Below are 12,987 nucleotides of genomic sequence, written 5' to 3'. Positions count from 1 at the left end.
TTGCAACATTTTATATAAATCATTTGAAAGTATATTTTCTCCTGCTGTGTTTTCTGCTCAAGAATTTCTTAAAATGGAAATAAAAATATGCAATATAAATATTTGTTTAAAGGGTTAGGGTATATATGATATAATATTTAATTCTAGAGATATATAAGTGGAAATTGTGATGTTGATAATGAGATTTTTTTTTATGTAAAATTTCTTCTCTAGCATAAGATATGCTGTGACAACATAGTAGAGAACTTTGTTTGGCAAAGAGAAGAGAAGTGGCATTAACAGTCATTGTAACATGCAGATATTGTATTGGAAATATGAACATTCAAGTGTGCTTACCATCTGATAGATGGATGTCCTCTCTATATCTCTCATGCTTTTTTATATAGATATCAACATAGATTTCAATATAGAATTAGTCAACAGCACATGTAATGATAGAGGAGGAATGCAGATTTATATTAAAATGTAATTTTTTTAATATCAATGTTATAACCTTGACAGTGAGTGATGGGGACGTCTGCTTGTAACTTAGATGCTCTTTACTTGGATAGGGAATGTGCAGTAGGGGCAATAGTTTCCACAATATTAATTAATACCACTCAACTAAAATCATATCACTATGTGTCATACTTACTGAGTAGGTTTAGCTTAATCTGAACCAACAGGTTACCAGTTCATTAGCAAAGTCTTTTTTTTTTTTAATATTAGTTAAGATCTTTTACATTTCACTTTTATTTTGACGGTTTAATATTACTTCCGGTTCATCCTCTTGATTTCAGCCATCTGTAGTCTTTAATTCACAAGGGAAAGCCAATAGTGGAAATGACAGCAATCGAAAAAAAGGACGCGTTTTTCACACTTTGTTTGACTCAATATTCAATGTTCATGGACACTGAAACAACGTCTTTTATCATTTTTTTGATTTTGATTTAAAATGTAAAAGGACCTATGTGGCACCTTTCCATTTTTTTCATGATTACGACATCCTCATCCCGATCTTGTAATTTCAAGGTCTTTTTCAGATTCCTATGTAGCAAGCACATTGTAATTATTTTTTTCACTTGAGACCATAAAAACTCACGTATTTGTTTTTAAGGATATATATAGGTGTACGATGCCAAGCTGGAAATGTGAGGAAAAGGTCACTCATGAAATTCTATAATTATTAAAACCTTATTTCAAATGCTGATTGGTAGGCATTGAAATCTAATACTTGACGGATCGCTTCTTGTACACTTTTATTTTGAAGTCCCCGTGCTTTACTCTCAGTACTTCCTGCTAGGCTTTGCTCTTCACTATTTCCGGCTAGAACTTTGGATCGTGTCTCACAGATTTTAGTCGCAGTTTAATGACAAGGCATTGTTGTAAAAACCTCGTGTGGTGATTACAAGTGAGAACAACGGCTGTGCATCATTTGGTAAGTATGTCCCCGTCTCTTTCGTCCTGTTTCGATCATGGCGGAGATTGAGCCTCTGTCTAAAGAAGTCGACTGTATAGTAGCGACCGGAGAGAGGGGTGGGAGGTATCGTGGTTGGACCTGAGTCTACGGAGTAGTAACAATGCTGTTCGACTGTTGTTGTTTTGTAAGTTACAGGCTGCCGTGTTAAACAAGAAAGAAGTTAAGCGTTGCACCATTGTTACAGTGCATGTAAACATTTTCATGTCACTAGACTAAGTTCATCATTAGCCTACTTCTCATTATTGCAGTGCTTGAGAGTAAAGGGGGGGGGGGGCAATGTGGAATTTAAAGGGTGATAAATGGAAGATGACGTTCATTCCGGGGTGGGGGGGTGTATAGGCAATGGTAAAGTTTTTTTCGTGTTTTTAAACGTAATTTTGTTATTTCTTCTAAATAAACATTGGCGACCAAATACTCTTTAAATGTGTATTTTAAACATTAGATTCCGCTGCTGTTTTAACCCATTTCAAGACTGCCTCATTCACTGCGCGGGAAAACAGTCCTGGACAGTCCCACAGAAAAGCGCTAGAAAACCAAAAGTATATTAGCAAAACCAACGGGTTGTACTTGTCTTTTAAGTTTTTCATCTTGCAAAACCAAAAAATACTGTCTGAAAACACTCTGGATATATATTTATCACCTTTGTGTGATTTGTCCAAGTATGTTTCTGCTGTTCCGTCTTGTTTGCTAATTGTGGTGCACTAAGCCCTAATGGGCTCATTACTTCCTCCTGAGGCCGAAGGCTGCAGATTCCAGGACCCTACTTTTTTAGCGCCGCCTAGCGAGTGCAAGTACTGGAAGCTGATACCAGAACTGCAGTTGCAGGACCGTATTTGTAGGATCCTATCTTATACCTGGCGCAAAGCGCAACTCAGGTGTCTTTGCTAGTTTCTGACTGATGCAGTTGTCCTTTACCTGTTCAGTTCCCAAGTTGTTTAAATAGCAAATCCATGGGCGTGTTGGTCTCAAAAGGAGGAACGGTCAGGCGCATTGATGTTGATGCATTCATTAATGCCGCTGAAAGCGATTGGCCAGCAAAAACCTGGCCTGAAGTCGCTGGTATTTTAAGGGTGCATACGTTCAGCCGGTTATGCACAAGCAGAGTGTGCTGAAAACGTGCTTCTGATAAGTCAAGTGGAACATTAGAATACAGCCCACAGAAAGACTTTTTTTTTTTTTATATATTGTGTGTTCACAAAGAGAAGAGACATCCATGACATGAAGCTCTGCAGAGAAGCGATCATGCTAACAGCCGGGTAAATGTGCCACAGTGTTAACCATTCATTCTCTAAATTTGTCCACAGTTTCTTAATCACCCGAAGATTCATTCACACCTCACACCATATTATATAAAATATCTTTACTGCAGTGATTTGTGCCATTACTTCTTTTCAGAGATGGGAGCAGCGCACTGATTCACTCAGCCTATTCTTTGCCTAACAGGCCGCACATAATAAGCAGGCAAAATTGGTTTATTGCAGGGCATATATGAAGAGGATTTATGCATGATATTGAGACAGTGGTATGAAAAACAGCGCTGTTAATGGTGCGCGGTGTTGATTTCGTTTTGTGTCCCACTTACTTTGATGTCTTCAATAATTATTTAACTTAAGTAAACTTGCAGAAATAGGCCTTAGTCTACAATTTATGATATTGAATTGTGTTCAAAAGGTGTGTTTGAATGATGTTATTTGACTTTTCCTTACCTTTCAAAGGTCAAACCCCAGATCGTAAAATTGGTAGATGAGCTTAATCTGTGTCCATGAAATCACTTCATATAGGTTATACAGTACCTCTGTTGTGATTGGATGGAATTGTGCACTTGATGGACTTGACATGAGGTGATTATTAAAAGATTATCTTTTTTTCCCTGATAAACCGGAAAGCCACGTGCAGTGCACGAGTGGTGTTATTTTTGCTCTCAGGCTTACTTGTGAAGGAAGGATGGCAACATCAGTGTTACTTATAACTGGTTGATTATCCAGCCATATTGGTACTCACACAAAACATTGGCCAAATCTCATGAGGCTTGACTACATCGACACATTGTGCCAGCTTGAGGATGTTAGATCTCCCTTCTTTAAAAAACAAGGGAACAGTAATAATAATGCTCTTTCTTATCAGAACAGACCGGTCACTCTATTGTACACCTTTATGAACATTTACTGGACCCTTCCTAAACATACAATGTGCCCGTAGGTGTAAACCTAACTATAAATATTCTTTAAGTTGTCAAAATTACTGCTGTGCATTTCAAACCTTAGCCAAGAAGGTAGACAATGTCTTTTCCTTTACAAAAGATGACTTGTCTCAGTGGTGCATTTACCTCAGAGAGCCATGGTGCGAACCTGGCTTTGCTGCTCTTCCATAAGTGGTGTGCTTATATATAGGTGGCTTTAAGATGGTGTTTTGGAACAGTGTGTTGCATATGTTTTCAGGGAGGGCATTTACTGTTGCTTTCATTTGTGTTTTCAATTATGGAGGCCATCAATGTTCATCTCCTCCTGCTCCTCATCTGCATCTATCTCCCTGATATTGTGTACAGTTCTCCTGTGAGATTTTGTCTGTGCTAGAAATTTATTTTGCATGCTTTTGCAAAATGAGATTTTTGCATTTCAGGCATTGTTTTGCTTTTGTGTACCCCACATCGGCTGCTTTCGTTGTTTGCTGCATTAAACTCTCTTTGCATAGCAGGCTGATTGCTATTCTGACATCTTGCTTCTGGTCTTTTGCTTACTGAGTGCACGGCATAATGGCTGTTGTGGTCTCTGTGCCCACTATTTCTATTAGCTGTGCCTGTGCTCATGTGAGCTAGCAATGTCCATGGCCTTGTCTAGTGTCAGCTCTGCATCCTAGCTGATCAGCGTCTCACCCGCATGTGGAGAGTTAGCAGAAAACACAATGCAGCCTCTTAACATTTAGTCACCGTTTGGGTATCCAGTCTGTTAATAACAGCTTTAGTCCTATTGCTTTGCATTTTCTTGTGGAAAAGATATCTGGCATATATATATATAGGGTTGGACTTGGGTTTCGGGTATTCTGTGCGGTAATTATAGTATTCCATAGCATCTTACCTTCATCTGAAAATGGCAGACTCTTCTTCCCTCAGCTCCTCTTCCCCATAGATGAAAGATCAAGGCAATGGGCAATAAACTAATCGGTAGCCTGTAGTATACAGTATGAAATAATAGTTAAAGTATAAAAATAACCGGAAAGTACTATTGATACTAATTTACGAATATCCCTGCTGCCATAACTTAGTAGTTTAATGTTGCTAATATATAGCATAGCTCTTGATTATAAGATCCGGCAATATTATATTCCTGTAGTAACCTATGGGTGCAGTCTCAGGACCACGGTTGTGTATTCATAAGGATAAAAATGATAAAGTAAATAGTTGGCTACTCTTAATATATTTATCCCAGCTGCTTTACTCATACTTTGATTGTCGTCCACCGTCTTACTGGAATATGGCCCTGTTGTTCAATTCCTTTGGTGGCTACTCACTAGATGTAGGTGGAGTCAAATGTCAGCTGACTCTGGGTGTTACAATCACATCTGTTTTGCTGCCCTTAAAGTGATAGTTGGGGTTGTTTGACATGGGGTTGTGGGAGATACTCATCTATAGTCAGTCTGTTGGGAGCACCAGCACAGAAGCTCAGTGATGTACTGCTGTGGATGGAGCCATTCGCAAAAACATGTTTTAGCTACTTAACAAATCCCACAGAAAAAAGCTAATATCAGCTAAAACAAGTGAATGCTGTATTTTGAATGTTTTTCCCGCTTTGTCTTGCCGTCAAACAGTCCTTTCCTTTGGAAGTCTGTGAAACATTGAACGACCATATTGTTAAGCAATTATAAGGTGATTACTACTGTTAAGGCGCTCACACCCGACCCTGTCCTACTGCTGTAGCGAGTGGTAGTTGGTTGTAGCGGGTATTTTTACTCCAACACATGCAAGAGGCAACAATGAGTAGTATTTTTTGTATTTACAAGAGAGAGGCCAAAGAAACTGGGCTATCAAGTTGGTTTCAAATGTACATCTGGTTAGCTGCCCCACATCTGTTAGTTTTCCAATAGGAGCTTCCAAGATGGTCGCGCACATAGTGTATAACACAGTCACGAATGGGGCTACTGCTGTTCTCAGTCTTTTTTGAGTGCTGTGGAAACAATTCATGCATGAACTGACAAATATCAAACTTGATTCATTCAGGGTGACACTGAACGAGCACAATCCCATTACCGATTGGATGGATGTCCAACTAGGATGCCAATATGAAGTGTGGGCCAGAGATGTTGGAGCAAGTCATAGTTAAGCTGATTACACTTTACAAGGTACGTAGCATGCTCAACACGGTATATTTGCTCAGTGTTTAATATTACATTCCAACTCTCATGAGTAAACAAAGATAATTGAATAAGGTGAGTTAGTGTCAGGTTTAATAATCATGAGACACTTTGAGACTGTTTGAGAGATAAGGTTAGGTGCAGCTTCAGGTAAGAGGGAATACATACTGACAGGGTAACAGACTTCACTTCCTCTAGAATCTACTGCCAAGCCTAAGAACGCCAACCATTTGCTCATCTGAAATGAATTTCATGTATTCTCGACTTGGCTTATCTCCTTTAACTTAGTTTTTCATGTATGTAATTAGAGAGACAGACCAAGAGAAGGAGGCAGAGAGATATCTCAGTACAGTAGCACTAATTTAGATTTTCTGATTTGTCGCAATTTTCATTTGTATGATCCATTATTGATTCTTAAAATCCCAAAATCAAGCTTTGCACTTACACCTTTTCTCAGTAAACATCTACACATGTGCAAACTATTGTATGTAAGCGGTGGTTACTTTTAAGTGATACAGTTAGGGTTGCATAATGTCAACTGTGGAAATTAATTAATTACGAAGTATCCAGTTGCCCTAAAGAAAATCTGCAAATTCCATGCAAATTGCTGGTAAAAGTAAAAATGCTCATCACTTTCTTTCCACTTGTCATTTTGGTTATGTAACAAATTTCATACATTGTGAGAGAAATGAAGCTGTGAAATTCATTATACATTGCCATACTGCTACATAATATAATAACAGGTTTAAAAATGATTGTTTCCTATATTGGTTAATCTATTCTGTTTGAATCATTGACCAATTGATTGCCAAGAACACGTTAAGATGTCATCACAAGTAACCGGAGTACTTAAGTGATGACTTTTTTTCTATTTAATCAGTAGTCCAAAAACTCAAAGGTATCGGATTAACAATAAGAAAGAGACAATCTCGAAAATCCTCTTATTTGAAAAGCTATAACTCTAAATTATATGTTATTTTAGTCTTATAAATTTGATATTAATACATTTACAATGTGTATAACTTACAGTTAAGATATGGTGTCTATCATTTATAAGTTTCCCCCCTCAACTACATACAGGCAAGGAAGCCATAGAAGATCAAAAAGATCGCTGAGGATGGACAACAGGGACACTGGCAGTCTGAAAGACAATAAAAAGATGGATGCCAATACACTATGGCAGTGGCGCATTAAGCATGTAAAGAAGTACTCAAGACACCCAGAACCATTCCATTACAGCAATAAAATGGGACTAGATTTTAATGTTGGATCCAACACACAGAAAAAATTGGATTCACATTCACTGACAAATGGTGTCATGCTGGAGGTCTGTGACTTTGCTGAAACAGTAAAGAGGAATAAATGGCATTTTATCACAAATATTCTGGAGAACAATTTTGATCTTGGATTGAAAAGCGAGCAACAGCGGATTGAGTTTACTTCTCAACTTCTGCACAAAGTCAGACACCTGATACGAAAACCCCCTGAAGATAAACATGAAGCTTTTACTCTCTTTGACACGTCATCTGAGCCAGAATGTACCAGCAAAGACAAAAGTAGACTGAACATGGCATCTACAGAATATAAGACTGACTGTTTCCTGGTGGACATGGATGAAAGTGATCATAAGGACAAATTGAAGTGTTCACTATCACCATCTAAAGACTATATGAAGATGGAAGAGATGGATGGACCACGTGCTGATGACAGTGATGATGTTGATGAATTAGAGTGTTCAGAGCCTCAGTCAACAGAAGAACTGAAAGAGGATGATGTTCCGCCCTCGTTCCCTTGCTGTGAGGAAATTGGTCTGAACCTTGATGTTGAGTCAAAACAAAGTCTAGATCCAGGTTTATTGACAAAGGGCATGATGTTAGAACTAGTACAGTTCACAAGAACACTGACTGCATCCAACAGATCTATTGTTCTCAGTGTGTTGGAGCATAATTTTGAACTTGATCTTAAACGTCAACAGGAAAAAACTCAGGTTTGGTTCACAATATTACAACTTCAGAAAAGGAAGAAGCAACTTCTTACCACTGGAACCAAAATCAGTCCTGAGTTTAAAAGTGAGCCATTTTCCTTTCAGACAAATCCCCTTGAAAAAGGATCAGCTCTGTCCAATGTGGGAGCCCCACTGTACCAATTTAAAGAAGTGAGCAAAAGAAGGCAGTCTGATTTAAAAAGTAAACGGGAAAAAAGAGCTCTTTCAACAACTAGAGAACATGTCACCAAACGACGCAGAACAGAACAGGCTGAACAGGAAGAGACAAACACACTGTCTCATCATACTGATTTATGTAATCGTCGAACAGTGGAGAGTGACCACAACTACATGTGTCCTTTAGACTCAGATGAAGCCACAGATTCAGAAAATGATGAAAATGAAGATGACTTAAAAAACCCAACAAGTTCTGACATCCATAGTGAATCAGAATCAAGCTGTGTGGATACACATGAACCTTTCCTCACCACCACAGATGGTTCATCCAGTTTACCAAATTTAAACCCAAACGTGAACCCAATATTTGCAAGTCAGCCTAATGAAAGAGGACAGTATGGAGATGAAGAGAAGACAGAGATTCCAAAAATTGTGCCATACAAATGTGACATGGAAGAAAAGGAAATGGAAACAGAGAGCAATATGTGGAAGCTGCGTGTGAACCGTGTACAACAAATCCTCTCCTTGTTAGACAAAGCATTCACAAAGTCCAAGTCATTTGGCCTGGAATTCAATGTTGGATTTGGTCCAAAGCAAAACGTAAGTGTTGACTCTTTAACTACTTCAGTTCTGCTTGAAATTGCAAAATTTGCCTTAGCAATTAATTCATCCCAGCAGGATTTCATCATGGAGATCCTTGAGTACAACTTTGACTTTGGCCTTTGGAGTGAAAACCATAGGAAAACCTTTGCATGTGAGCTTATGAATAGAGTAAGACAGCTTAGAAATAGTGATGATGCAGTCAAACTTTCAAAAGAGGTTTTTGAACTTCCCGGCGTTGTATCATCCGTTAACATGGCCAGCCAGAGCATGGGCAGCGTCAACCCTGAAGTCAGCAGCATATCGAGAACAACAGAGTGTGATGTTGCTCCCATGTGTCCTCCTGATTTACAAGCTGAAAACAAAGAACACAGGGTGGACATCTATCCCTTCTGCAAAGACATTGGTCTGAAGCTAAACGTAATCGGCAGTCAGCCACATAAAAAACTTCAGATCAACAAATTGACCAATGGGGCAATGACTGAAGTGACAAACTTTGCAGAAAAGTTGTGTGGAACATTTGATCAGATTTGTCTTGACATCCTCAGACACAACTTTGATCTTGATTGGCAAAATGGAGATTCTGACCTTGCTAAAACTATTCTCACTCAAATCCCTATCATAATGGAGCAAAAAAATCTATCAACCTGTATAACAGCCTCCAAGAAAATAAAACACTCAATGAAAGATTTCTCAACAATGGTGATGGATTCCCAGAACAACCCAAATGTAGATACATGTAGTACTAGCTCTTCCCAGACTCAAATCATAGACCAAAATGTAGGGAGTTCCACTGACAATAACCAAGAAAATGAGCTCAATGCAGTACTCTGGAAATTGCGGACTAACCAAATTCAACAGATCCTCTCAGTGCCTCATGTTGAACATTGCCTATTTTATTCTTTTTCCAGATGTAAGAAATTGGGCATTGATTTCAATGTGGGATCTGGAGTAAAACAAAACCTTGATCCAAAATTACTGACCAATGGCATCATGGTTGAAATAAACACTGTTGCTACAGCACTGCAATCAGCCCAAAAGCATTTCATCACAGAGATACTGGAGTACAATTTTCGTCTGAATTTGAACAATGAGCTTTGTCGCAGTGTTTTTGCACAGCAAGTTTTGGACAAATTCAGAACTCTGAGATTAAAAAATAGAAAATCCAGAGTCCTTAAAATTCGTTTTGATCTCCCTGACTCAAGAAGTATAGAAAAATCGTCTTATCCAAAAACTAAATATTGCCACAAATGTTATCAAGACAGAAATTCTAAGCCTCGTCAGGATGAATCTGACCCTGACCACTTGCTGCACCCTCGTCCACATGCTATGACTGACACAGTTTCTACTGAAGAAAACTGCACAGCACAGAAGTCTGCAAAGGCACCTGTTTCTACTTTTCAAGTAGCAGAGGAGAAAATAATGGACAGTTATCCGCTCTGTAAGAAAATAGGTTTAATCCTATGTGTGGACAAAGATAAACCAAAAGATAAAATTGACCCCCGTGTATTGACACGTGGTACTATGATTGAAGTGGCTCATTTTGCTAAAAGATTGTGTGGAACAAAACATAAGCTAATAAATGATGTTCTCGAACACAACTTTAATTTTGGCATGCAGAGCCAAGATATAAATCCTGCACTGCTGTTCCACAGAATGGTGGCACTACATAATAAAGGGCCCACATGGTTCAGTGAAGTTTTTGTTGTTCAGCCATATCCTCACAAAGATCCTGGAGATGCAAGTAAACTGAAAGAGGTATCTGCCATGCAGAAAAGTGAAAGGAAGGAAACAACCAAAAAAAGAAAGCTGGCACTGCAAACAAAGGAACAAGCCCCACTGCCAAGTGGTAATATGGATGTTGTAAAACCAAAGAGACCTCGGGGGATTAGAGGAGAGCGCTTTCCAGTGTGTTCAGAGATAGGTCTTGTTCTAGATGTGACATCACAATCAGGGGACAAAGAAAAACTGGACTTAAGGCTGTTGAGTAGAACGGCAGTGGTGGAGATCTATAGATTTGCAGTCAAGAAAGTAGGACACTATTTCCCAGATATTTTGTATGACATCCTTGACTATAACTTTGATCTAAGCTCACAACACTACAGGCGGTGGGAATTTTCCATAGCTACTGCAACCAAGGTCAAAACCATGGTCAAACGCTACCGGAAAAAACTAGAAAGAGCAGATGAGGTCTTCAAGTTACCATTTGTGTTTGATCCCGAGGCCTCAGAAAGGTACATACAAGAGAGACAAAATGAGAAAAGTGCTGAATCTTCCGTTGAAAAACCTGACAAGACAACAAATGGAGAAGGTAGATTTGTGCGGCAAATCAGATACCATTCAGATGTCAATCGTGTCTATTTCCTTGATGTCAAAACTAATGAGGAACTATTGTTTGAAGAGGAGGACACAAAGTCCCAAACATATCCTGTGACAATAATCCAGATGACTGGGAGTCCAGTGAGTGGCGGTTGTGACAGTGTTCTCCAGGGAAACTTACAGATCAAAGAGGAGGAAAATGGTTCACATCATGGCGATATGAAACCAGAACTAGTCACTGAGGAAAAATATCATACAGATTGTGGGGATGTCAAAACGGAGCCAAGCACTGATGATGTCAAGTATTTAGTCCAAGGTAAAGCTGCAGGATCCCCATCCCCATATACTTTCACCATATGTTCAGACTCTGAAGGCAATATAAAAACAGAATCAAAAACAGAGGATACCCACTATTACATCCTGGCTGAACCACAATTATCACAAGGATATGCTATGCTAACCGTATGTCCAAACACAGAGAGCAGTGTGAAAACAGAATGTGACACTGAGGATGTCAAGTATGAAATCCCAGTTGAAGCAGCAGGATCCCAGGGATACTCCATGGTAACCATATGTCAGGACACTGAGAATACATTGATCAAAGAGGAGCAAAAACATGTGCCAGTCTTCATTGTGGAGATGTTTCAATCACAAAGTGAAGTGGACATCAAACAGGAGCAAGATTCCTAGTGATGTAAATGATGGTTCACATGCGACTGGTGTTTTACACTAAAAAAATCAGTAAGATTGGATTGGCAATGAAGATTAAAGTTTGAATGGAGTTTTCTTAAATTCTATAAAACTAAGAGAATGCATTTGATGAATCGCTGCAAAGCTGCAGAGCTGCATACTTCATCTAATTATTCAAAGCCTAAAGCTGATTAAATAAAAAGTATTGGCCCAAAAGGGAAAAACTTAACACTTAGCTTTCTTTTTTTCCATCTGTGCTCAGCCATTGTTACAGTAAGATGAAAGAAGTTCATACGAATCTGAATTGGCATCATGTAACACAGAAATCTACTTTTATGGGTGTGAGATTATGTTCTCCTTTCTTTTTGTTCTTACATTTTTCCACTATATTGATTTAGTGTCATTAGTGTTTTTTATGACCATTCATTGTTATATAAATACTGTTTTGTGTTGATAATTTTTCAAAAAGCATCACTACACACTGACCATAAGACGTTTGGTCATGTCTTGAACTTATGAAACAAATAGGTAAGATGATGTAACAGTGCTTGTTTATTTTCATACACTTATAATACAGTAAAACAAGGGAAAGGAAAAATACCTAGAACTACTGTATTGTTTATTACTCTAATAGATTCTATATAAAGTTTTGAAAATATCTTTTCTGGTTGTGTGTGTTTTTCTCAGATACCTCAAAAGACTGGTATTATCTTGTCAGCCCTTTTTGGCACAATGAAATGGTGTTTGATTATGATGCATTTGTGTAATTTAAAAGAATTTTCAGAAATGTAATTATTATTTAGTTTTTCAATATTTTTCTATTCAGCTGAACCTTAAAACATGGTGTACTGTAGAGAAAGGCCTATGGATGAATTGTTGCTGTAATACTGAAACTGGGCTGTAGGTGGTGCTCCAGACCAGCAGCTTTCTTGCTCCCTCTGAGGGCAGCAAAGCCGTTTGAGACTCTTTTAACCCATAAACCAGGGAGATGCAAATATATACAGTTAACTGCATCTCAGAGGAATTACATAATTAGCTTATAAGAAAAGAGGAAATGATGCAAATTTTACCCAACAGATTTAAATGTTAAAACTCACATAGACTTTGATTAAAAAAATAATGTACAAAAATGTGCATCCCAGTAATTAATGTGAATGAAGCATATATCGGGTCCAACAGGAATATGGCTACTACCTATGGCAACAACCACTTGCTCAAAACGTCAACAAACGGCCAGGGACCAAGTGGTTGTGCCTTCAAGATATAAATCTTTTAAAAGTCTAAGTCAAAGCGGAAGCGCTTCTGTATGACAGTACATCACTTTTGGATGTGTGTACTGCTGTGTTGAAACAGAATGTGGCACATGTTCACGCGATGATGATCTATATCTATATATATCTATATCTATTAA

General features: G+C 38.4%; 1 protein-coding gene across 1 annotated transcript; it reads left to right on the top strand.

Annotated features, from left to right (window-relative positions):
• Nucleotides 1–1,264: 1,264 nt before the first annotated feature.
• On the top strand, nt 1,265–12,234 carry LOC130160777 (uncharacterized). Its single transcript, XM_056363479.1, has 3 exons — nt 1,265–1,417; nt 5,673–5,794; nt 6,887–12,234. The coding sequence occupies exon 3, from the start codon at nt 6,924–6,926 to the stop codon at nt 11,574–11,576; it is 4,653 nt and encodes a 1,550-aa protein (XP_056219454.1). The 5' UTR covers nt 1,265–1,417; nt 5,673–5,794; nt 6,887–6,923; the 3' UTR covers nt 11,577–12,234.
• Nucleotides 12,235–12,987: the final 753 nt, after the last annotated feature.

The sequence above is a fragment of the Seriola aureovittata genome, chromosome 19, assembly GCF_021018895.1.
Source record: "Seriola aureovittata isolate HTS-2021-v1 ecotype China chromosome 19, ASM2101889v1, whole genome shotgun sequence".
NCBI classification, from domain to species: domain Eukaryota; kingdom Metazoa; phylum Chordata; class Actinopteri; order Carangiformes; family Carangidae; genus Seriola; species Seriola aureovittata.
This window is presented reverse-complemented; position numbering and strand designations above follow the sequence as displayed.

Bases quoted from the DNA above. Each gene is read 5' to 3' on its own strand.
- LOC130160777 (XM_056363479.1), top strand. From the start codon at position 6,924: ATGGACAACAGGGACACTGGCAGTCTGAAAGACAATAAAAAGATGGAT.